The 27,130-nt window shown below is 40.2% G+C and overlaps 1 protein-coding gene across 1 annotated transcript in view; it reads left to right on the top strand.

Annotated features, from left to right (window-relative positions):
* Positions 1 to 27,130, top strand: part of ADAMTSL3 (ADAMTS like 3) — a 367,745-nt gene that overhangs the window by 228,894 nt on the left and 111,721 nt on the right. The window contains 1 exon segment of the mRNA XM_081230123.1: positions 17,289 to 17,578. Within this exon segment, the coding sequence (XP_081086249.1) occupies positions 17,289 to 17,578 (290 nt within the window).

The raw sequence follows: 27,130 nt of genomic DNA, 5'->3' as shown, positions 1-27,130 counted from the left end.
CAAGCGAATTGGCACATCACACTTAAGACACATGCAGAGCTTTTCCACATGGGCTACTGTCCGATCTGGACGTGAACCCAGAAGACACTGTGGACACCGTGAGGTGAATGACCCCAGAGTAAGTGATTGGAGAGAGAAGAGTGTTTGGCTCATGATGGAAGCGGGGAGATCTAGAATTGGAGTCAGAAGAAGTGGAGCATGAAGGAGTAAACGCAAGGAAAGCTCACTGTTAGAAAGACCAAGGGAGCAACGCACTTAAGGAGAGGTGTAGCAGATAGTATTCACACCTCACCAAAAACCAAGGAACAACTGTGGGGACTGAGAAAAGGCTGTTTTGTGTGACAAGAAAGTCTTTCTCACTTAATTTTAGAGCAGTAGCATTCAAAGTGTAGAGAAGTAAAACGTTGCAGAGCTTTAAGTAATGAATTCTGAATTGGAAGGAAGTGGGGCAATGGGTGTTTGATTACTAAAGAAGGAAGACTGGTAGTCAAGTTGATGAAAAGGAATGGTTATATGTATGTGCTTGATTTTTGTTGTTGTTTTTCATCTGAAGTTAGGACAGCCTTAAACGTATTAAAAAGATAATAAGGATTTTAGACAAGTCAGTTACCGTCTCTAGACTTCCCAGCTGTACAAGGAGGGTGTTAGGGTAAAAGCTACTGGAACCTTCTCCCAGCTCTCATCTCCTATGATTCTGTCAGGGAAGGAACCTGTAGAAGAAAAGGGACTTGAGACACCTGCAAGGGAGTCTGTAGCTGTCACATAAGGACGGTCATGGAATTCTCAGTCTTGAATGATGCATCCTACCAGGATCTCTTCTCAGAACACAGTTAGATCACAATTGCTAGTCCTTCTGCGTGTCCTCTCTTGGTTGAGTGGTTTGCTCTCAGTTCCCCAAACTAAAAGCCTGCAGTCATCCTTGCCTCTTGCTCATTCTTCCCTTATCTGTAATTAACTACTGAGTTGTGCAGTCATATCTACTAAAGTCTTTCTCCGTTGCAGCTCCTTCTCTCCATTCCTACTACCGTCCTGTCCAGGTCCTGAAACCACTAGCAGAACACTTACAACAGCCTTCTAATCTGCTCCCCACTCGATCCCCTGAAATCTGTCCTCTAACCCAAACTAGTGTAGCTAAGGCACAAATCTGATCTTTCTTACAACGTTCAGAATATCCCAATGTTTCCCCATCCCCCAAAGACTTACACTCATTCACCAGGCTAACAAGCTGTAGCAGGGTGTTAGCCTTCCGAGCTCCCAGCCTCATCTCTGACCGCTTCCTTACTTTGCCTTGAATGGGATGCTCCAGCCACACTGAACTGGTGGTTGTTCCTTGCTAGCAACAAGCTGCCACTCACCTCCATCCCTTTAATCATGTTTTCCTCTCTATTGGGAATGCCCCTCAACTGCTGTGTTTTTTTTTTTAATATTTATTTATCTATTTGGCTGCGCTGGGTCTTAGTTGCAGCACGTGGGATCTTTTCGTTGCGGCATGTGGGATCTTAGGTTGCGGCATGCGGAATCTAGTTCCCTGACCAGGGATCAAACCCAGGCCCCCGGCTTTGGGAGCACGGAGTCTTAAACACTGGACCACCAGGGAAGTCCCTTACTTGTTTTTTTTTGTTGTTGTTGTCACTGTTCACTCGTTATTTTATTTATTTATTTTAACATCTTTATTGGAGTATAATTGCTTTACAAGGGTGTGTTAGTTTCTGCTTTATAACAAAGTGAATCAGCTATACATATACATATATCCCCATATCTCCTCCCTCTTACGTCTCCCTCCCACCCTCCCTATCCCACCCCTCTGGGTGGTCCCCAAGCACCTAGCTGATCTCCCTATGCTATGCGGCTGCTTCCCACTAACTAGCTATTTTACATTTGGTAGTGCATATATGTCCATGGCACTCTCTCACTTTGTCCCAGGTTACCCTTCCCCCTCCCTGTGTCATCAAGTCCATTCTCTACGTCTGTGTCTTTATTCCTGTCCTGCCCTTAGGTTCTTCAGAACCTTTCTTTTTGTTTTTTAGATTCCATATATATGTGTTAGAATACGGTATTTATTTTTCTCTTTCTGACTTACTTCACTCTGTATGACAGACTCTATGTCCATCCACTTCACTACAAATAACTCAATTTCGTTTCTTTTTGTGGCTGAGTAATATTCCATTGTACATATGTGCCACATCTTCTGTATCTATTCATCTGTCGATGGACACTTAGGTTGCTTCCATGTCCTGGCTATTGTAAATAGAGCTGCAATGAACATTGTGGTACATGACTTTTTTTGAATTATGGCTTTCTCAGGGTATATGCCCAGTAGTAGGATTGCTGGATCATATGGTAGTTCTATTTTTAGATTTTTAAGGAACCTTCATACTGTTCTCCATAGTGGCTGTATCAATTTACATTCCCACCAACAGTGCAAGAGGGTTCCCTTTTCTCCACACCCTCTCCAACATTTATTGTTTACACATTTTTTGATGATGGCCACTCTGACTGATGTGAGGTGATACCTCATTGTGGTTTTGATTTGCATTTCTCTAATGATTAGTGATGTTGAGCATCCTTTCATGTGTTTGTTGGCAATCTGTATATCTTCTTTGGAGAAATGTCTATTTAGGTCTTCTGCCCATTTCTGGATTGGATTGTTTGTTTTTTGGATATTGAGCTGAATGAGCTGCTTGTAAATTTTGGAGATTAATCCTTTCTCAGTTCCTTCATTTGCAAATATTTTCTCGCATTCTGAGGATTGTCTTTCATCTTGTTTATGGTTTCCTTTGCAGTCCAAAAGCTTTTAAGTTTCATTAGATCCCATTTGTTTATTTTTGTTTTTATTTCCATTTCTCTAGGAGGTGGGTCAAAAAGGATCTTGCTGTGATTTATGTCATAGAGTGGTCTGCCTATGTTTTCCTCTAAGAGTTTGATAGTGTCTGGCCTTACATTTAGGTCTTTAATCCCTTTTGAGTTTATTTTTGTGTATGGTGTTAGGGAGTGTTCAAATTTCATTCTGTTACATGTTGCTGTCCAGTTTTCCCAGCACCACTTATAGAAGAGGTTGTCTTTTCTCCATTGTATATTTTCCCCTCCTTTATCAAAAATAAGGTGTCCATATGTGCATGGGTTTATCTCTGGGCTTTCCATCCTCTTCCATTGATCTATATTTCTGTTTTTGTGCCAGTACCATGCTGTCTTGATTACTGTAGCTGTGTAGTATAGTCTGAAGTCAGGGAGCCTGATTCCTCCAGCTCTGTTTTTCTTTCTCAAGATTGCTTTGGCTATATGGGGTCTTTTGTGTTTCCATACAAATTGTGAAATTTTTTGTTCTAGTTCTGTGAAAAATGCCATGGGTAATTTGATAGGGATTGCACTGAATCTGTAGATTGTTTTGGGTAGTAGAGTTATTTTCACAACGATGATTCTTCCAATCTAAGAACATGGTATATCTCTCCATCTGTTTGTATCATCTTTAATTTCTTTCATCAGTGTCTTACAGTTTTCTGAGTACAGGTCTTTTGTCTCCATAGGTAGGTTTATTCCTAGGTATTTTATTCTTTTTGTTGCAGTGGTAAATGGGAGAGTTTTCTTAATTTCTCTTTCATATTTTTCATCATTAGTATATAGGAATGCAGAAGATTTCTGTGCGTTAATTCTGTATCCTGCTACTTTACCAAATTCATTGATTAGCTCTAGTAGTTTTCTGGTAGCATCTTTAGGATTCTCTATGTATAGTATCATGTCATCTGCAAACAGAGACGGTTTTACTTCTTCTTTTCCAATTTGGATTCCTTTTATTTCTATTCTTCTCTGATTTCTGTGGCTAAAACTTCCGAAACTATGTTGAATAATAGTGGTGAGAGTGGACAACCTTGTCTTGTTCCTGATCTTAGAGGAAATGGTTTCAGTTTTTCACCAGAGAGAACGATGTTTGCTGTAGGTTTGTCATATATGGCCTTTATTCTGTTGAGGTAAGTTCCCTCTATGCCTACTTCCTGGAGGGTTTTTATCATAAATCGTGTTGAATTTTGTCGAAAGCTTTTTCTGCATCTATTGAGATGATCATATGGTTTTTCTCCTTCAATTTGTTAATATGGTGTATCACATTGATTGATTTTCGTGTATTGAAGAATCCTTATATTCCTGGGATAAACTTCACCTGATCATGTTGTATGATCCTTTTAATGTGTTGTTGGATTCTGTTTGCTAGTATTTTGTTGAGGATTTTCACATCTATGTTCATCAATGATATTGGCCTGTAGTTTTCTTTCTTTGTGACATCTTTGTCTGGTTTTGGTATCAGGGTGATGGTGGCCTCATAGAATGAGTTTGGGAGTGTTCCTCCCTCTGCTATACTTTGGAAGAGTAGAAGGATAGGTGTTAGCTCTTCTGTAAATGTTTGATAGAATTTGCTGGTGAATCCATCTGGTCCTGGGCTTTTGTTTGTTGGAAGATTTTTATCACAGTCTCAATTTCAGTGCTTGTGACTGGTCTGTTTATATTTTCCCTTTCTTCCTGGGTCAGTCACAGAAGGTAGTGCATTTCTAAGAATTTGTCCATTTCTTCCAGGTTGTCCATTTTACTGGCATATAGTTGCTTGTAGTAATCTCTCACGTTCCTTTGTATTTCTCAGTGTCAGTTGTAACTTCTTCTTTTTCATTTCTAATTCTGTTGATTTGAGCCTTCTCCCTTTTTTTTCTTGATGAGTCTGGGTAATGATTTATCAATTTTGTTTATCTTCTCAAAGAACCAGCTTTTAGTTTTATTAATCTTTGCTATTGTTTCCTTCATTTCTTTTTCATTTATTTCTGATCTGATCTTTATGATTTGTTTCCTTCTGCTAACTTGCCTTTTTTTGTTCTTCTTTCTCTAATTCCTTTAGGTGTAAAGTTAGGTTGTTCGAGGTTTTTCTTGTTTCTTAAGGTAGAATTGTATTGCTGTAAACTTCCCTCTTAGAACTGTTTTTGCTGAATCCCATAGGTTTTGGGTCATCGTGTTTGTTTGTTTGTTTGTTTGTTTTGCGGTACGCAGGCCTCTCACTGTTGTGGCCTCTCCTGTTGCGGAGCACAGGCTCCGGACACGCAGGCTCAGTGGCCATGGCTCATGGGCCCAGCCGCTCCACGGCATGTGGAATCTTCCTGGACTGGGGCACGAACCCGTGTCCCCTGCATCGGCAGGCGGACTCTCAACCACTGCGCCACCAGGGAAGCCCAGGTCATCATGTTTTCATTGTCATTTGTTTCTAGGTATTTTTTGATTTCCTCCTTGATTTCTTCAGTGATCTCTTGGTTATTTAGTAGTGTATTGTTTAGCCTCCATGTGTTTGTATTTTTTACAGATTTTTGAGTGTAATTGATATCTAGTCTCATAGCATTGTGGTCAGAAAAGATACCTGATGTGATTCAATTTTCTTAAATTTACCAAGGCTTGATTTGTGACCCAAGATACGATCTCTCCTGGAGAAATTTCCATGAGCGCTTGAGAAGAAAGTGTATCCTGTTGTTTTTGGATGGAATGTCCTATAAATATCAATTAAGTCCATCTTGTTTAATGTGTCATCTAAAGCTTGTGTTTCCTTATTTATTTTCATTTTTCATGATGTGTCCATTGGTGAAAGCGGGGTGTTAGAGTCCCCTACTATGATTGTGTTACTGTCGATTTCCCGTTTTATGGCTGTTGCATTTGCCTTATGTATTGAGGTGCTCCTATGTTAGGTGCATAAATATTTACAATTGTTATATCCTCTTCTTGGATTGATCCCTTGATCATTATGTAGTGTCCTTCTTTGTTTCTTGTAAAAGTCTTTATTTTAAAGTCTATTTTGTCTGATATAAGAATTGCTGGGCCTCCCTGGTGGTGCAGTGGTTGAGAGTCCGCCTGCCGATGCAGGGGATACGGGTTCGTGCCCCGGTCTGGGAGGATCCCATATGCCGCGGAGCGGCTGGGCCCGTGAGCCATGGCCGCTGGGCCTGCGCGTCCGGAGCCTGTGCTCCGCAACGGGAGAGGCCACAAGAGTGAGAGGCCCGCATACCGCAAAAAGAAAAAAAAAAAAAAAAAAAGAATTGCTACTCCAGCTTTCTTTTGATTTCCGTTTGCATGGAATATCTTTTTCCATCCCCTCACTTTCAGTCTGTATGGGTCCCTAGGTCTGAAGTGGGTCTCTTGTAGACAACATATATACGGGTCTTGTTTTTGTATCCATTTAGCTAGTCTGTGTCTTTTGGTTTGAGCATTTAAAGCATTTACATTTAAGGTAATTACCGATATGTATGTTCCCATTACCATTTTCTTAATGTTTTGGGTTTGTTATTTTAGGTCTTTTCCTTCTCTTGTGTCTCCTGCCTAGAGAAGTTCCTTTAGCATTTGTTGTAAAGCTGGTTTGGTGGTGCCTGATTCTCTTAGCTTTTGCTTGTCTGTAAAGGTTTTAATTTCTCCATTGAATCTGTATGAGATCCTTGCTGGGTAATCTTGATTGTAGGTTTTTCCCTTTCATCACATTCAATATGTCTTGCCACTCCCTTCTGGCTTTCAGAGTTTCTGCTGAAAGATCAGCTGTTAACCTTACGGGGATTCCCTTGTATGTTATTTGTTGTTTTTCCCTTGCTGCTTTTCATATTTTTTCTTTGTAGTTAATTTTTGATGGTTTGATTAATATGTGTCTTGCCATGTTTCTCCTTGGATTTATCCTGCATGGAACTCACTGTGCTTCCTGGACTTGATTGAGTATTTCCTTTCCCATTTTAGGGAAGTTTTCAACTATAATTTTTTCAAATATTTTCTCAGTCCCTTTCTTTTTCTCTTCTTCTTCTGAGACCCCTATAATTCGAATGTTGGTGCATTTAATGTTGTCCCAGAGGTCTTTAAGACTGTCCTCAATTCTTTTCACTCTTTTTTCTTTATTTTGCTCTGCAGTAATTATTTCCAGTATTTTATCTTCCAGGTCACTTATCCGTTCTTCTGCCTCAATTATTCTGCTATTGATTCCTTCTAGAGAATTTTTAATTTCATTTATTGTGTTGTTCATCATTGTTTGTTTGCTCTTTAGTTCTTCTAGGTCCTTGTTAACTGTTTCTTGTATTTTCTCCATTCTATTTCCAAGATTTTGGATCATCTTTACTATCATTACTCTGAATTCTTTTTCAGATAGACTGCCTATTTCCTCTTCATTTGTTTGGTCTCATGGGTTTTTACCTTGCTCCTTCATCTGCTGTGTGTTTCCCTGTCTTCTCATTTTGCTTAACTTACTGTGTTTGGGGTCTCCTTTTTGCAGCCTGCAAGTTCATAGTTCCCTTTGTTTTTGGTGTCTGCCCCCAGTATCTAAGGTTGGTTCATTGGATTGTGTTGGCTTCCTGGTGGACAGGACTAGTGCCTGTGTTCTGATGGATGAGGCTGGATCTTGTCTTTCTGGTGGGCAGGACCGCATCCAGTGGTGTGTTTTGGGGTGTCTGTGACCTTACTATGCTTTTAGGCAGCCTCTCTACTAATGAGTGGTGTTGTGTTCCTGTCTTGCTAGTTGTTTGGCATAGAGTGTCCAGCACTATAGCTTGCTGGTTGTTGAGTGGAGCTGGGTCTTAGCGTTGAGATGGAACTCTCTGGGAGAGCTTTTGCCGTTTGATATTATGTGGAGCTGGGAGGTCTCTGGTGGACCAATGTCCTGAACTTGGCTTTCCCACCTCAGAGGCACAGGCCTGAAACCCGGCCAGAGCACCAAGACCCTGTCAGCCACACGGCTCAGAAGAAAAGGGAGAAAAGAAAGAAAGAATGAATGAATGAAAGAAAGAAAGAAAGAAAGGAAGGAAGGAAGGAAGAGAGAAAGAGAGAGGGAGGGAGGGAGGAAGGAAAAGAAAATAAAAAGAAATAAAGCTATTAAAATAAAAAATGAAAAAGTAATAAAAAAAAGAAAGAAAAGAGCAACCAAACCAAAAAACAAATCCCCCAATGATAACAAGCTCTAAAAGCTATACTAAAAAAAAAAAAATATATATATATATGGACAGACTGAACCCTAGGACAAATGGTAAAAGCAAAGCTATACAGACAAAATCACACACAGAAGCATACACTCACAAAAAGAGAAAAAGGAAAAAAATATATATATATAAAAAATAAAGGTAGAGAGCAACGAAATCAATAAACAATTATACTAATGATAGTAAACTCTAAATACTAAACTAAGATAAATTTAAAACCAGAAACAAGTCAGTTGCATACAGCAAACCCCATGTCTACAGTTGCTCCCAAAGTCCACCGTCTCAATTTTGGGATGATTCGTTGTCTATTCAGGTGTTCCACACATGCAGGGTACATCAAGTTGATTGTGGAGATTTAATCTGCTGCTCCTGAGGCTGCTGGGAGAAATTTCCCTTTCTCTTCTTTGTTCGCAAAGCTCCTGGGGTTCATCTTTGGATTTGGACCCGCCTCTGCGTATAGGTTGCCAGAGGGTGTCTGTTCTTCGCCCAGACAGGATGGGGTTAAAGGAGCAGTTGATTAGGGGGCTCTGGCCCACTCAGGCCATGGAGAGAGAGGGGTACGGAATTCAGCGTGAGCCTGTGGCAGCAGAGGCCAGAGTGATGTTGCACCAGCCTGAGGTGCACCCTGTGTTCTCCCGGGGAAGTTGTCCCTGGATCATGGGACCCTGGCAGTGGCGGGCTGCCCAGGCTCCTGGGAGGGGAGGTATGGGTAGTGCCCTGTGCTTGCACACAGGCTTCTTGGTGGCTGCAGCAGCTACCTTAGCGTCTCATGCCCGTCTCTGGGGTCCACGCTGATAGCCACGGCTCGCGCCCGTCTCTGGAGCTTGTTTAGGCGGTGCTCTGAATCTCCTCTCCTGGTGCATCCTGAAACAATGGTCTCTTGCCTCTTCAGCAGCTCCAGACTTTTTCCCGGACTCCCTCCCAGCTAGCTGTGGCGCACTAGCCCCTTCAGGCTGTGTTCACGCCGCCAACCCCAGTCCTCTCCCTGCGCTCCGACTGAAAGCCGATACCCGAGCCTCAGCTCCCAGCCCCGCCCGCCACGGCGGCCGAGCAGACAAGCCTCTCGGGCTGGTGTGTGCCTGAGGGCACCGGTCCTCTGTGCCAGAATCTCTCCGCTTTGCCCTCCGCACCCCTGTTGCTGTGCTCTCCTCCGCTACTCCGAAGCTTTCCCCCTCCGCCACCTACAGTCTCCGCCCGCGAAGGGGCTTGTAGTGTGTAGAAACCTTCCCCCCTTCACGGCTCCCTCCCACTGGTGCAGGTCCCGTCCCTATCCTATTGTCTCTGTTTATTCTTTTTTTCTTTTGCCCTACCCAGGTATGTGGGGAGCTTCTTGCCTTTTGGGGGGTCTGAGGTCTTCTGTCAGCGTTCAGTAGGTGTTCTGTAGGAGTTGTTCCACGTGTAGATGAATTTCTGATGTATCTGTGGGGAGGAAGGTGATCTCCGCGTCTTACTCTTCCGCCATCTTCCTCCGGGGTCTCCTGAGGGTGCCTTTTAAGTTCTGAAAATACAGTTTGTTTTACTTAACTGGAAAAGGCCCATATCGTGTAAGCTTAGCAGGTTCCAGCCCCGTATCCATCCTCAAGCCTGCATGAACTGTCAGCCCCACCCGACTTTGCTGGTGGCTCTTCCAGTCCCTATTCACTGTGCAAAGCTGGTTCACTCTTTCCTCCTGTAGGACACCACTTCTTTCTTCCCATCATGGAAAACCGAGGCCCCAGCACCTGTTCCCGGGCCTGAGCGGCTGCCTCTCTCCACCTTCCTCCCCGTCTCGCTCTGTGGTCTCTCTGCAATTTTCCTTTATAATTCATGCTGCCTGGCAGCTTCTGGCCTGTTCCTGGCTGTCTAGTGTGAAGTTTATGGTTTCCTCCTACCACTTCTGACTCTAGTCATTCCCTTGATTTCCAAACAAAACCACAACATATCTCAGCTTCCAGTTCATCCTTTTATTACCCCTGTCTCTTGTGGTTTGGGGATGCTTGCTTGTTGACAGTGAGCTGTATTTCAGATCCCTTGAGGAAAGCCTCCCAAACCCTCCTGGAGAAGATAAATATTTCTGCCTCTGTGGTTGACTATGGCCCGAGCTCTGAATTTACATAGAAAGTGGATGTTCAAAAGGTTTTTCTTTTTAATTAGAAAAATAAAAATTACAGCTTATAAAGCTAAGCCGGGGAACTGCAGTTTTGACCTTCTTAACTTTCAGCTGTGGAATGTGTTGACAGTTGATACGGTTCATTGTTGTTTTAAAAGTTCTTCCCTGGAGCCTTCGTAGTTTCTACGGGATTCACAACACTTCCTTAGTCATGCTGCCCTCCCTCCCATTTTTCATATATGAGAACCAAGGATTTAGAACACTTTGTGTATTTTCTTCACTGCTATCTTAGCTTCTGCATTTGTGCTATTTGTATTTGCTAAAATCAAATTAGGTTATGTTTCAGGCAGCTGTTTTTCTCACAACAGCAGTAAACAACTAATATTGAGGACTTCTTTTGTGCCAGACTGTGTTCTAAGTGTTCCATGTGGATTAACTGATTTAATTCTCACAATGACCCCATAAGGAGGCATTATTATTAGCTTCATTTTAGGGATGAGGAAACAAAGGCATAGATTAAGGAATTATCCAACATTTCAGAGCTATTAAGTGGTGGATGGTGATTCTCTGGCATGTGATACTAGGAAGAGCTCCAACTTTATGTTAGGAGACCTGAATTCAAGTCTCTCCCATCCTTAGGTTGGTCTAATAGGACAGATAGAGAAGTTAGTGATTATATTACGGTATTGTAAGGCTTAGGAGGTCAGGGATGGCTTCCTGGGAGAGATGGTACATGAAATGATGCCCTAAGATGAACACAGATGTCAGAACAGCATGTCAGGTATTGAGGTTTCATGTTGGCCAACTGGCCTATGGGGGCCACACCTGGACATTGAGGTACTAAGCGTGGAGAGGGGGCTGGAGGAGAAGTAGGTGGTAATGGCAGCTAGGAAAGTAAGCAAGTCTTGGAGGTCTTCCATGGTTCATAAAGGATTTGGACTTCGCCTGGAGGCAGTGAGAGCCATTTAAGGATTTTTAACAAGTGATGTAATCATGATTACATTTTTAGAGAGATCTTTCTGGATGTCTGCAGTTTGTTTCTAATTATTTACTATGATAAATAAAACTGTAGCAAATCTGAAATTGCCCATCTCTTCATCTCTAATTGTCTCCTTGGGACACGTTTGCTGGGGTGGAATTTCTGGGCCAGAAGATAGGCACGTTGAAGGCATTTAATTTCTACTGTCAAATTTCCTTTTTAAAATTTAAACAAAAGGTACTATAGTGTTCAGGCAGTGCTGAATCTTGTTTTGTTTTTGTTTTTCCCCCATAGTAATTTTAAAAATTAAATTCTCATTAAATTGGAGTGGATCTCCGTGCATTTTTTTCTGGGAGATTATACAGATGGCATACTCTCTAAGACCCTCTATATTTAAGGATGCCTTTCTTATACCCTCAAATGAGCAGGAATATGAACTCTTGTTTAATAAGCTATCTTCTTTTTTTTTTTTCTTAAAACTGTGGACATATGGCTCTGGATATTGAAAAGGAAATATTTGCGCCTAAACTGTCCTTCCTCCTTGTATTGTGAACCATTTTTTCTTTCTGCTTAGATATAAGATTTTCCCCATATACTTAAAATTAGAGGATTTTTCTAGAATAAGTCCAGGTTCTATTTTCTTTTCAATAATTTTGGTAAACAGTGAGGGCTTTTAGGACATAGATTCAAATCTTTCTTGGGTGCATGAAAGTTTTCTTCTGTTGTATTTGTGCCTCTTTTCTGTTATTTTTCTTATTTATTCTAAAGGTTCACCAACTGTCTGTATTGCATCTCTTCTCTATTTTTAACATGTGATATTTTCCCCCACCTCTTTGTCTTTTTTCCTCCATGTTTTGGAAGCACACCTCCCCTTCAAACAAAAGCACTTGCCCTCCTCATCATTGAATGTATTTCCTACTATTCATTTGGATTTTCTTCTGTAATAGAGCAAACTTTGCATTATTTTTGTATTTTTCAGTCTTTTCTCAACCAAGCCAGAGGTCTTTTTTCCAGCCATGTTTTAACTCCTTAACCCCATCATTTATCTTTTGTTTTGTAGAATGCTTCCTTGAATTTTATTGTCATTAAATTTTAAGGAGATGCTATACATTTCCTTCTGTTTCTGATAATATTTTCCCCAAAATATGCTTTTATTTCACTAATACAGGTTACATTCTTCTTCTTTTAGAGTGAAGAATTATTTTATCAAGTGGATATTGGTGTTTGTTTATTCATTTTTGAAATGAGAAAAGTAAATGCCCCCAAATAGTATTGTTGAATTTTCCTGGCATCCTTTTATTGTCATCTTGGATTATCTTAAAATGCATCTCTCACCTATGATCTCTCACTTCTGAGGCAGGGTAAAATAACGCCAGTAGCTACTTTGTAATCTTTGACAAATTACCCTCAGTTTCCTCATCTGTAAAATGGGAATAATAACAATACTTCCTGATGGGGTTGTTGTTATGAGTAAATGATAAAATATATGTGAAGTACATAGAACAGTATCTCACACGAATAATAGTGCAATGAATGTTAATTGTCATTTTTTATTGTATTGTAATTATTGAACTTTTCACTCTGACATCTCATTTAATCCTTACCTAACCCCATTAGGTTGGTACCATTACTGTTCCTATTTTACAGAAAATTATGGCCTTTGTATTTGAATAACAATTTGACTGGACATAATATTCTTGGGACCCAGATTCTCTCTCTCAAAACTTTTGCTCCATCCTTTTCGGGTTTTGAATGTTGTGAGTCTGAAGCCCACCTGACTTTTTATTCTTATAGGGGACTTTTTTTTGTAATGCTTATACAATTTTTTCTTCATCCTCAACGTTTTACTTTTTTAAGCCAGTTAAATTCATCTACACAAACATAGTGCTTTAAGACAACACAAATTTATTATCTCACAGTTCTGTAGGTCAGAAATCCAATAGATTCAACTGGTTTCTCTGGATCCCACTAGGCTAAAATCAAGATGTCTGTCAGCCTGAATGCTTCTCTGAAGGCCCTAGGGTGGAATCCACTCCCAGGCTCATTCAGGGAGTTGGCAGAATTCAGGCCCATGCAGTTGCAGAGCTGAAATGTCCATTTCCTTGCCGGCTGTTGGTCAGGAGTTGTTCTCAACTTCTGGAGGCCTCCTACATTCCTCAGCTCCTGGCCTCTTCCATCTTGGAGCCAGCAACAGTGGGCTGAGTACCTCTCATGCTTTGAATCTCTCTTGCCTCTTGTTCTGCTGCATCTCTCTAACTCCAGCCAGAGAATTTTTTCTGTTTTTAAGGACTCATGTGATTAGATTAGGCCCACTAGGATAATCTCCCTATCTTGAGGTCATAACCTTAATCACATCTGCAAAATCCCTTTTGCAATGTAAGGTAACATATTCATTAATTCTAGGAATTAGGGTGTGGACATCTTTGGGGGGGGGGCATTATTCTGCTGAAAGCTCTAGGTTTTTATGTTAATCATTTTTTCATCACTTTTTCCTGGAAGACAGCGTACCTTTCCAAGCTGTATTTTAGGCACATTTTTTTTTTTTTTTTTTTTTTGCGGTGCACGGGCCTCTCACTGTTGTGGCCTCTCCCATTGCAGAGCACAGGCTCCGGATGCGCAGGCTCAGCAGCCATGGTTCATGGGCCTAGCCACTCCGCGGCATGTGGGATCTTCCCGGATCGGGGCACGAACCCATGTCCCCTGCATCGGCAGGCAGACTCTCAACCACTGTGCCACCAAGGAAGCCCTAGGCACATTTTTTGCATATTTTATTTATGAACACTTTTTTTCTGTTTCATGTGTTGAAACCTCTACTTGAAGAATCCAGTTGTCTTCAATACTGGATTATTTAGGTTCTCTCTCATTTTATCTCTAAAAACTGCATTAAAACTCAATTTTAGAGAGATATAATTTACATACAAAAACTGTCTATTCAAAGTGATGAGTTTTAACAGATGTACACAACCATAAAACCCCAGCCCCATTCATGATGCAAAACATTCCCATCACCCCAAAAGCTTCCTTTGCAGCCCATCCCTCCTTTCACCCCTCTAATTGCTTTAAAAGCTTCTCTTTCTCTCTCTCTCAACACTGCATTCACTTCCAAGTCTTGCTTCTGTGTCATTAATTTGATTTTCAGCCATATTTCTGTTTTTCTTCTTAGTTCTGAATTATTTGTTAGTTTCTAATAATGTTATGTTTCATAGTTTGTTTCTTCAGCTCTATAGTTTTCCATTTTATTCTGTTGTTTTGTCATCTTGTGTCTAAGCTCTCATGTTAGTGAATTGCTCTTCTTTTAAATTCTTCTATTGTACAAAGACATAGGGAACATGCTCTGTTTCTCTGGTTTTGTTGTGCCCAGACACTGCTCTTCAAATGCTTGTGTGCAGCTGTGCTCCATTCTTTTCTTTAAAAAAAATTACTGCAGGAGAGAAACAAAAACAAAACAAGATTAAGAACTGCATGAACACTATACTATCTTTCCTTTAAATAAAAAATAATACATAGAAGAAGATCATGCTAGAAGATGCATACATTTTGGAGTTGCCATGGCTCCCCACATCACCTCCCCCAAATCATTCATGGCTAATTTGGACAGCTCTGACATTTTTTTTTTAAGAGGACCCTTAAAAGGATCTTTGAAAACCAACTTGAGGAAATTCCCAGGTGGTACAGTGGTTAGGACTCTGTGCTTTCACTTTTGAGGGCCCGGGTTCTATCCCTGGTCTGGGAACTAAGATCCCACAATCCCCCCCAATTTTTTTAATTAAAAAATTGAACAGAAAAACAACTTGAAATATCCAGGACACCTAGAAAAATATCAAGTGCAACCATCATTTGCCCTTTTGGGAATTGAGGTGAGCCTTCCTCTCAGGATTCTCAATCTACAAGACACAAGAGTCCAATCTGAATGGAAAAAATCTACTTCCCATTAAAACATAATCCCAAATTTTAAGTTTTTATTAAAGTTTTTATACAAAGGCGAAAAGAGAAAAAATATTAATGATCGTAGAAGTACCGCATTCATATGGTTAGAAAGTTCAAACATTTTAAAGCTGCAAAACAAAAAGTAAAAGCCTCCCTCTACACACTCCAGTTCCCAACTCTTGCAATTGCTTCCTGAAAAGAGAAATTATATGTAACTCAGCATATATAGACATATAGCTATAAATATATACTATATATATAGTATATGCACTATATATGTATATATATGCCCTTTTGTGTGTTTAGACAAAAGATCATAGTATATATATCCCATACTTATTTCATTTAACAGTCTTCAAGAGAAGACTATTCCTTATCAATCACAGACTCACCTCCTTCTTTTATTTTATTTTATTTTATTTTATTTTATTATTATTATTTTTTTGCGATACGTGGGCTTCTCACCGCTGTGGCCTCTCCCGTTGTGGAGCACAGGCTCCGGACGCGCAGGCTCAGTGGCCATGGCTCACGGGCCCAGCCGCTCCACGGCATGTGGGATCTTCCCGGACCGGGGCACGAACCTGTGTCCCCTGCATCGGCAGGCGGACTCTCAACCACTGCGCCACCAGGGAAGCCCTCACCTCCTTCTTTTAAATGACCTCATCTTATTACATTCTATGGATGCATCATCTTAAATTTAATGTCTCCTCCTTTCCAGTTCTACCATGGGAAAACAGCAAGCAAAGTAGAGAGTAAACATGCAAATATTACTCCAATACCACTCCATCCTGAGAAGTTAAGCAAAACCTTTCATGGAAATTGAGAATTAGAGAATAGAGTTTCCCACTAACAATTTTCAAACCAGGAAACAAAATGCGGAAAGGGAGGAGTTACTGATATTTCTTTATTGGGCTCATCTAAAGCAATGGTGTTTCAATTCTGCTGATTGGTATGTGCTATTGTGTACAACTGTAATGAAGCCTTTGAGAGACCCTTGTAACCATATCATTCTGAGATTTTAAACATTAAGCCTTGGAAGTGCATTTTAAGCAAACATCTCAGCAGTATTTTCTGAAGTTAGTTAGTACAACATTATCCCATGAATAGAGGCGTATATTCACTTAAATTTAGGAAATGATGCACATCATATTCCCCTCTTAAATATGTATGGTATGCATTCATATCATAGTTTTTGGAAAAGTTTTGCAGTAAACAAACCTATTCAACCTTATTGAAAGCAAAGTTTCCCAGACTTATTCTATTACCACACTCTTTCCAGCCTATTACTTGTTGATGATATCTTATGATGCAAATGTTCCTTCAGAGTATCTTTAAAATATATGTCCCTATTGAATCTATGTTTTAAATTCAGTGCAGGAATCAGTAAACATTTTCTGTAAAGAGCCAGATAATAACTATTTTAGGTTTTGCAGACCAAACAGTCTATATTGCAAATACTCAGCTCTGCCATGTAACACAAAAGCAGCCATAAACAATGGTGAACGAGTGATCGTGGCTGTATTCCAATAAATCTTTAATTATGGACACACATTGAATTTTATGTCATTTTCATATGACACAAAATATTTTCCTTCTTTTTTCCCCCCAGCCATTGAAAACTATAAAAATCATTCTTAACAGGTAGGCTGGATTTGACCTTTGTAGGCCTTTGGTCTACAGACCAAAGGGTGACACCCTATGATTTAGTGGCTAATGATTCAGGATAAGAAATAAATGCTTTATTCAGTCAGATTGGGCAACACCTGGGATATTTTCAAGAAGATTCAGAAGTTTTGTGTATTTATATATTAAATAGAAAAGAATATTAAAGCTTCATCCACTCTTTAGAAAGCATTTGTTATCCTACAGTTTAGCTCCTAAATATGGAGACATTTTAATAAAACTCTGCCTGTTAAGAAAGGGTAAGCTCAATAAAGATTTCTTGAATAAATACTGGTGAACATTTCCATATTATAAAAGAAATCAGAGTAGAAATGATCTCTACACAATGGTTTATTTATTACCGGATCTTAAAGAAAGCCTTTTAGTGATGATCTGCATAGGTCAGAGCACAGAATTTGAATTATAAAATGGGTACAAAAGTTCAGTGTACCTCTGGTGCAAATTTCTTTCCATGGCTGACGGGGTTGGAACATTTGTCAACGACACATTTTTGAGCACCAACAAAAGGACAGCATTCCAAATATATTGAATTCCCTCTGGATGAAGTTACTTTTTTCCTTCATAGAATGCTTGTCACTCCTTTTGTGGCCTCTCTTGAATGATTGCCCATGTCCTCCCCCCACCCGGGGCTCCCCGTTTCATGCAGGTTCATTCCGGAGCCCTGGTCCGCCTGCAGCACCACGTGTGGGGTAGGCGTTCAGGTGCGAGAGGTGAAGTGCCGCGTGCTCCTGACGTTCATGCAGACGGAGACCGAGCTACCCGAGGAAGAGTGTGAAGGCCCCCGGCTGCCCACCGAGCGGCCCTGCCACCTGGAACCCTGTGACGAGAGCCCCACCTCCCGTGAGCTGGCCGCCTCCCAGCAGGAGCAGGACAGTGAGATGACTTACGACTGGGAGTATGCTGGATTCACCCCTTGCACCGCCACGTGTTTGGGAGGTATGTGATTTTTTGTTTAAGGGACAGTTAGGTCTTGCATTGCAGATGGTTTGAGAAATCACTAAATCGGTTAAGCCAAATATGCAAATTAGCAGAAGTCAGAAGGAGGTTAAGGTTGAATAATTGAAAACTATGCCCTTTCTTTCAGTTTTCATCGTGATTATTCTAGAAGGATAAAGAACTAGTGGCACTGTAGCCTATGCTCCTTGGCCTAAGCATCTGCCTAACTGAGATGGAGCGAGAGGTCACTGATTAATAGAGAATAAATAGGAAAATGCAGAAATGATTAGTTAAGGCAATCTTGTGCATAACACAGAATTACAGATTGAGGCAGCCTGGGATTGCCCTATCTGATGCAACTCTTGGTCAGAAGCCATCCTTAGAAAATATTTAGGTCCATACCTGCACATTGGACCAGAAACCAGTGCAGAGCACACTGATCACCATGATTTATGTGTGTGTACGTGTGGGGTAACATGCATAGCCAGGGGACCCTGTTAGGATTAAGAAGTGGTAATATAGTCAGGGGACCCCACTGGGGTGGAAGTTGGCCCCAAGGTGCTTTAAGCATTCCAGGATCCAAAAGGGACTGGATGAGCAGACAGTGGGAGTCCAGATAGTCATTCTCTCTCTGTTGGAAGGAAAAAGACAGAAATAATCAATGGGAAACCTAGATCCTCTACTAACATGAAGGAGACTCATCTCATCAGGAATCCAGCCCCCTGACATCCTATCACTGACTCCTGACTGCGCCTTCCTGCCAGCTGTCGTGGCCAAAGTTGGGGGCTAGAAATGCTAGGAAGCTATTGCCTTAGGAGGCAGTTGGCTCAAGAGCACGCTCCACTCCTCCTGGTGGCCCCGCGCCCATTAGGAGCTCCCATTCGGGTCTTAGAGCTCATTGTGCCCGAGCCTCTCCTCTTTTGCCCCTCAGGCTCTTGAGTACATTCTCAATCCTTGCCATCCAGTCACTGTGACTTCATGGTATCTGTCTTTCTCCTTTCTTGTCTAATCAACCTGTAAACCCACCTATCCTAGACACCAGCCTGTCAATAAACCCAGATGAGGTGGTGTGTGCTTTACCCCCAGGTTTCAGCTAAGCTACTGCCTTTCGCCTGGAGGTACACATGTGCAAGTTAGGAGGAGAACCCTTATCTGCCTCCAGATTCTCTCTATCTCTTACTTGCTTCTCCCTGGTTCCTAGAAGCCCATCCCAACTAGCCAGGAATTTAGCCTGGTTCACTTGGACCCTAAATGTCTGCTATGTCTCTTCCCTTCCGGGCACGTAAGTCTCAGTTACCTGCACACTGCCACATGTCTGCTGTTGCCCCAAAACCTAACTACTGCTCCCTCTGGGTTCAGGGTCCTGGCCATGTCTTTTGTTATATCTTGGAAACCTTAAGACTGATATGCCCTTGGCAATCTGGGAGCTAGTACTTTCTTGATGAATCTGGGGAAAGTCTCTAGAGATAGTCACTGGGATGCAAAAATGTCCTCTTATTCAATTGCAATTATAGATGTCTGGAACTTTCTACTACATGACTACAAAATGCAGCTATCTCTACCACTTCTGAGCCACTACATTGCTGTATTTTCACCAGAGACTTGGAGCTTTGTCTTTCATTATGAGAGCAGAAATAAGCCCTGCTATTGCTTGCATACCCCAAAACTACTGTGTTAATCTCAGGCTTTTAAATACTGCCATTGATAGAATTACTGTTGCATCTAGTACTCTGTCATCCTTGACTTCAGTTCTTTTCCTGAGTGGGAAGGCCCTCTCCAGATGGGAAAATATGGCTTGTTGGGTCCTTGGAACTCAACAGGCCACTAGGAACTGCCCAAGGAAAATTGACCAGGTAAATTCTGATTCAGTTGGGAGAGTCTATTAGACCTCATTTTTGGAGCCTGATGCCAAAATGTTGGGATCTGCTGTGTTTCCAGTGTCCACTAAGACAGCCCTAGTTTCCACCTCCAGGATGCCTGGACCCCTGGAATGATTTTTTTTTGGTAACAACTTTATTAAGATATTAATTCACACACCGTATGATTTATATATTTAAAGTATACAATTTGGTGTTTTTAAGTATATTCATCAAGTTGTGCAGCCATCATCACAATCAGTTTTAGAACACTTTCCCCCCAAAAGAACCCTGTATCCTTAAGAAATCACTCCCCATTTTCCTTCAAGCCCCCATTTTCCTGCTAGCAGCAGCCTCTGGCAACTACTAATCTACTTTCTATTTATTCTGGACATTTCATATAAATGGAATCACACAATAAGCAATCTTCTGTGACCCCTTTCTTTAATATAGTGTGTTTTCTATGTTCATCCATGTTGTAGCATAAGTCAGTACTTCATTTCTTTTTAGGACTGAATACTATTCCATTGTATGGCTATATCACATTTATCCATTCATCAGTTAGAATTTGGATTATTTGCATGTCTTTGGTATTATGAGAAATACTGCTCTGAACATTCATGTTCACATTTTTGTATGGACATATGTCTTCATTTCTCTTGGGTATATACTTAGGAGTAATAGCATGACCAGGATCTGTTTAAAACATAAAAGTTTTTGTGAAACTTGACTAATGCAGTTTATCCTATGGGCACTGTGGACCTTTTGGCCTATTGTGAGGAGAAAAATGCCTTGCACATGTTAGAAATGCATTTCAGTATTCAGATGGTTGATGGGAAGGTGTCCATTTATTTCTGACATCCTCTTGTGTATCTGGAACGCATTTTACATATTTTAAGAGCCCTCAACTTGGTAATCTTTCAACTTTCAGTTAAACAGAATTTAACCTTGTGAGGGTGCCTTGAGTTGTGTAATTCAGAATTATATCATTAAGATGAACCTTGGATACCCACTAACCCAAATTTTACAGTTGAGGAAGCTGAGGATTAGAGGGCATCACACAGTCCAAAATAGAAAATGAACAGCTTAATTGTCATTCTTTAGAGAGTGTTGATTGAACTGTCGGCGCTTATAATAAGCTTCTTAACTTTGTAAAAAGTAATGTTTTTAATTTCTTGGGTTCAAGCTTAAAATTTCCTTTTAAATACATAACTAAATTCTATAAAAACTGGAAAGCTTGGAGGATTATAAAATTCTCTATAAATGCAGGAAACCGGACACCTGCTCTGCGCTAGACTCCATGCTCTGCACTTGCTTCTGGGCTCAATATCAGCATATAAAATGAAGGCATAGTTCTTGTCCTGATGGAGTGCAGCTTTTGATTATTTCGGCTTTACTGTCTCTACTGCATTACTTATAGGCAGTGATACTTGCCTCTCTGTGGTCCATTTTAATGTGGTTTTAAAGGCTTGGCCTCTACAAGTCCACTTATGTGTGGTTTTGAATGTGGGTTTTTAACCCTCACCTGGATAATAGGGAGGGTAAGTCTGCAGTGACTGAAAACCGCAGGAAAGTAGAATTTCCACAGGCATATAGTTATTTCTTCAACATTCCTGTTTCTGTAGAAAAATAAGATACACAAATTATAGATTTCCAAAAAGATAAACTTTCGGTCACATCCTGATATTGTGTATTTGTATATTCTAACTTGCCTTCACATCATACAGGAAATAAAAGTAAATCCGTTTATTGTCATTACTGATGATTAAGAACGTTTTACAAATCTGCTTTCATACTGGAGTGGCAACAGAGAATTCTTTTTCAATTCCCAAAAGTATGAAGCATGCAGACATATTCAATTTCCATCTTCCAGAGTGTGTGTATGTATGTATGTATACAGCATTGTGTGTTGTGTGTGTATGTGTGCGTGTGTACATACGTGTACATTCTAGAAGTTATGCTTACCTTTTTAATACCCTCTGGTAAGGTTTTGTAATTTACTACATCATAAACATTCCTCACTAAACTTTTCTTTGGTATCTTATATTATTTGTTGCATTTATGACCTTTCATTTTCACCCTTGTATTTTCTAAAAGCACAGGCTAGTAGGATACACATGGACTTTGAGGCCTGGCCCCATTTTTTTTTTTTTTTTTGCAGTACGCGGGCCTCTCACTGTTGTGGCCTCTCCCGTTGCGGAGCACAGGCTCTGTACGTGCAGGCTCAGCAGCCATGGCTCACGGGCCCAGCTGCTCCGTGGCATGTGGGATCTTCCTGGACCGGGGCACGAACCCGTGTCCCCTGCATCGGCAGGCGGACTCTCAACCACTGCGCCACCAGGGAAGCCCCTGGCCCCATTTTTGAACCCTAGTTCTGCCACTCCCTTTGGGCTAGTTATTTAAGTTTGTAGAGGTTTATTTTTGTAAAATGAGCCATATCTACCTTATTAGGATTAATGAAAGGATTAACTGTTATTCTTTTTTTTTAACATCTTTATTGGAGTATAACTGCTTTACAATGGTGTGTTAGTTTCTGCTTTATAACAAAGTAAATCAGCTATACATATACATATACCCCCATATATTACTCAGCCATGAAAAGAAATGAAATTAACTCTGATTCTTAAACAAGGTTATGTTGGAGAGGTGTTTAATCACAGTGCCTGACACGTGGTATATAATAAATGTTGGTGGGATGATTGGTTTATAATATAATAATAGTAGGTTATTCATCTTATATTAGACTACTGTTTTTTTCTCCTTTTTTAAAAAAATCTGACTAAACTGCTGAAGCCCTTCATGCATCTAACAGTTTCCGAGTGCATTCTTTTGAATTCTTCAAGTAAATAATCATCTGCAATTAATGATGATTTTTCTCTTTCTATTTCCAATAGTTATTTATCTTGTTTATGTTTTATATCTTACTGCATTGTCCAAAATTTCCAAAACGATAGTAAATAATGTGGATAATGCCAACTTTGCCTTGGTCTTGACATTAGCAGGAATCTCTCTATTGTTTCATTCAAAAACAACAGCCTATAAATATTTAGTGCATGTTTCTTTGTGCCAAGCACTTGCCTAGGTGATACGGACTCAGTAGTTCCTACCTTTGGAACTCAAATCTAGTGAGTGAAATGTGTTACTCACATAATCACACACACACGTATGTAAAGTTACAGCTGGTTATAGCAGCTACAGAAGAAGTATGTGGTTCTATGAAAGCATATAATAGGAGGAATTTGACCTAATTAGGGAAGTCAGGGAAAGCTTCCCTAAGAACAATTACACTCGAACTTAAATCTGAAAGATCAGGAATTAATTAAGCAAAAGAGAGGTTGGAGATGGTGGTACAAAGAGAATTTCCAGCAGAAAAAAGATCATGTGGAAGGGCCCTATGTGGCGGGAGGGCACATGGGACATTCCAGGAGCTGAAGAAGTCGGGCACAGCTGGGGTACTGAGAAAGACGGAGTTTAATGTGAGATGATGCTAGAGAGGAATGCAGGGGCCAGACAGTTAAGGTCTTACCGGCCGTGTTGATTTGGGTCTTTATCCCAAGATCAGTGAGAAGCCATTCAAGTCATTAAAGTGGGAGTTAATGATCAGATGTTTATTTATTTCAAAAAGGTTAGTCCGGTTGTATTGTAAAAAAGGGATTAGAAGGGTTTATAGCAGATGTAAGAGGGACCATCAAGGAAGCTTTTGCCTGGTCCAGGAAAGAGCTTGGGCTGGAGTGGTGATGATGATGGAGATGGAGTGACCAGATGACTTTGAGAGATGTTGAGAAGGGAAAAAGTCTGTCAGTGGAGTGGGCCAGTGGGAGTGAGGTGGCAGGTCTGAGTCTTGATTCTTTTCTGAGATGATGAGTGCCGACAGGTGGTACAGTTTGGCAGAAAGAAATCATGACTTCAGTTTGGACATAATGATTTTAAAGTGCCTTTAGACTTCCAAATGGAGATGCTACAGAGACAGTTGAATGTGTGAGTCTGAAGCAAAGTGGCAAGATCTAGTCTGGAAATATACATTTACGAGTCATCTGTGTATAGAGAGAATTGAAGCCAGGGGCATAGATGCAAATCTTCAGGAAGAGAACACCTGTGAGCCGTGGGGAGGGTCTAAGAATGAGCTTTGAGGAAATTCAACATCTGATGGCTGGGTGGAGGATACTGAGCCACAAAAGTCAATGCAATGAAGAGGTCAGCCAGATAGGAGCAAAACCAGGAGGGAGTGGTGTGGTGGGAACCATAAATCACAGCATGATCCTTTTTGACCCACCTCCTAGAGAAATGGAAATAAAAACAAAAATAAACAAATGCGACCTAATGAAACTTAAAAGCTTTTGCATAGCGGAGGAAACCATAAACAAGACGAAAAGACAACCCTCAGAATGGGAGAAAATATTTGCAAATGAAACTGAGAAACATTTAATCTCCAAAATATACAAGCAGCTCATGCAGCTCAATATCAAAAAAATAACCCAATCCAAAAATGGGCAGAAGACCTAAAGAGACATTTCTCCAAAGCAGATATACAGATTTCCAACAAACACATGAAAGGATGCTCAACATCACTAATCATTAGAGAAATGCAAATCAAAACTACAATGTGTCACCTCACATTGGCCAGAATGGCCATCACCAAAAAATCTACAAACAATACATACTGGAGAGGGTGTGGAGAAAAGGGAACTCTCTTGCATTGTTGGTGGGAATGTAAATTGATACAGCCCCTATGGAGAACAGTATGGAGGTTCCTTAAAAAACTAAAAATAGAACTACCATACAATCCAGCAATCCCACTACTGGGTATATACCCTGAGAAAACCATAATTCAAAAGTCATGTACCACAATGTTCATTGCAGCTCTATTTACAATAGCCAGGACATGGAAACAAGCTAAGTGTCCATCAGCAGATGAATGGATAAAGAAAATGTGGCACATGTACAACAGAATATTACTCAGCCATAAAAAGAAATGCAACTGAGTTATTTGTAGTGAGGTGGGTGGACCTAGAGTCTGTCATACAGAGTGAAGAAAGTCAGAAAGAGAAAAGCAAACACTGTATGCTAACACATATATATGGAATCTAAAAAAAAAAATGGATCTGAAGAACCTAGGGGCAGGACAGGAATAAAGACACAGACGTAGAAAATGGACTTGAGGACACGGGGAGGGAGAAGGGTAAGCTGGGACAAAGTGAGAGAGTGGCATGGACATATACACACTACCAATGTAAAATAGATAGTGGGAAGCAGCTGCATAGCACACGGAGATCAGCTCTGTGCTTTGTGACCACCTAGAGGGGTGGGATAGGGAGAGTGGGAGGGAGACGCAAGACGGAGAGGATATGGGGATATATGTATACATATAGCTGATTCACTTTGTTATACGGCAGAAACTAACACAACATTGTAAAGCAATTATACTCCAATAAAGATGTTAAAAGTAAAATAAAAATACACATACAAAAAAAAGGCAAGGAGAAAGTTCCAGAATGAAAGCAAAAGGCAAAGTATCAACAAATGTCCTAAGACGCAAGGGAGTGAAATTCAAAGCCTGGTTGTGGAGCTCATTCTTAAATAGTTGCAGGAGCAGCTCCTAATGGAAACTGGCAAGGGAAAGGCGAGGATGGATGTGAGGGTAGGTGGGTTTATCTGCTTGATCGCAGGAAGTTCCTATCTTGTTTCTGTTTGAGTGTGTGAATATTTGTGTGTGAGTGATTTGGTATGTGAATGCCCAGTTGTTTGAGGTCACATGTAGTATTCTTTTATTATACTTTTGACTTGATTACAATGTGCTAGTATTTAATTTAGGGTTTTCCATGCATGTATGAATGATATTGATGCACGTAGGTATCATCTATTGAGCGTGGTGGTGGAGTACAAGGATGCCTTCCTGCAAATGGGAAAGTAGGACTGCAAGCTGATTTGGCCCACTATGGGCTCATTTTAGCATACATCCTATGGAGATGTGTTCCCGACATGGTACATCAGCAATAGCTGTTTTGTTCTCTTCAAATCCCTTCAAATCATAACAGGCCTCTAGCTGTAGTTTCTTCCAGCTACTCTTGATATAATTGGTCACTTCCTTTCAGGCTCCAGTGATGTTTATGATGCCCTTCATAAGGCCAAATGGCTTTCAACAGTCCTTAATTTTTACCAGCTGTCTCCTCATCTGGCTCCTAAAATGAACTCACCTATTTTGGAGTGCTATAAAACTTGCATTTTCATACCAAAATGGCACACCTCTGGGTCCATACCATATTATGGTTCTACTTTTTTTCACTACCTGGGAGTTTATAGTAGTATTTATTCTTTCATACTGGCTAATCAGCAGAGGGAAAAACCTATGCTAACTGTTCTTTTCAATATGGCCCTAGGCTTGCATCTGTCATATAGCATTGTATAAGGCAACACTATATGAAGTAGATCTGGATGTTTTTTCTTTTATAGATTTTTGTCATCAGGTTTATACTAGTTTTGTGAGATGAATTGGAGTTTTCCATAACTTTTAATAATCTTAAATAGTTCATATCATAGATGCTATCTGTTTTAAAAGTTTGAAAGAATTTGTTTCTACAACTGTCTAAATTCAGTTCTCGCTTTTCCCTGTTGGGGGCAGGATTGAGGGGGGAGCATTGTGGCTGGATCTTTAACATCATTTTCAAGTTTCCCCCCTGCTTATTGTTATATACAAGGTCTTAATTTTAAAGTGAATTTCATAATTTAGATTTTCTTGGAAATAAGTCATCTATTTCATGATATTAAAACCATCATCAAGCGATGTTCATCTAGTGTCAAGTTGCTTTAAGGCTTCCTCTTCTCTTTTTTCTTGTCACAAATAATGTGTAACCTAGTCACTCTTTTTGACCTAGGAGTTTTATAGGAAATGACTTTTAAAAAATTCTAATGTTTGGATTGGGGGGTGGGTTCATTGTTTATTATTCATTTATAGTTGGACTCTATTATGGTCAAGAATGTTACTTGCATAATTTCTGGCTTTTGGAATTTAGTGCAGTTTTCTTTATAGACTCATATAGGATCAATTTTTGTTAATGTTCCACTGGTGCTTAAAAAGAGCATATTACATCTGTTTCTAAGGGCCAAGGCTATTTGGTATTTTATCAACATAATTTTCTTATTCAAATCATTTTCCCACTTTGAAAAATAATTTGATATGTTAAATAGTGGGTGTCATCTTAAAGGTTCTGACTATAGATTTTTTTATTGCCCCAGGTATTTCTTACTATGTGTGTGTGTGTGTGTGTGTGTGTGTGTGACGTTACTTGGCATGTTGAATTAGTCAAGATTTGTTTGCAAGAAATCCAACTCAAACTAACCTTAAACCAACAAAAGTCAATGTATTAGCTCATTTATTGGCTCTGCTTCCCCTCATAGAGTCTGTGTTTTTACCCTTTAATTATGAATTCATTCCTTGATGTAGGCTTTGGATATTTTTTTTGCCAAAGAAAAAACAACCCTCTTACTATGACATTGTAGAAGTCAAATGTGAAGTGAAGGATGTTGCCTCATGCTACCAAAGGAATTTATTAGAAAAATTACATCGAAATTTCAACACTTGATTTATTTTATGACTTCTAAATGCATATTTGCAACTACTATCCACATTTTAAGTATAAGATGAAGTAAACTTATTTTTATAATTTTTACTTTTGAGGATAAAGGTTTGCTCAAACCT

The sequence above is a fragment of the Mesoplodon bidens genome, assembly GCF_964165515.1.
Source record: "Mesoplodon bidens genome assembly, chromosome: 3".
Classification (NCBI taxonomy): domain Eukaryota; kingdom Metazoa; phylum Chordata; class Mammalia; order Artiodactyla; family Ziphiidae; genus Mesoplodon; species Mesoplodon bidens.
The sequence above is the reverse complement of the archived record's forward strand: the minus strand, read 5'-3'. Positions and strand labels throughout refer to the sequence as shown.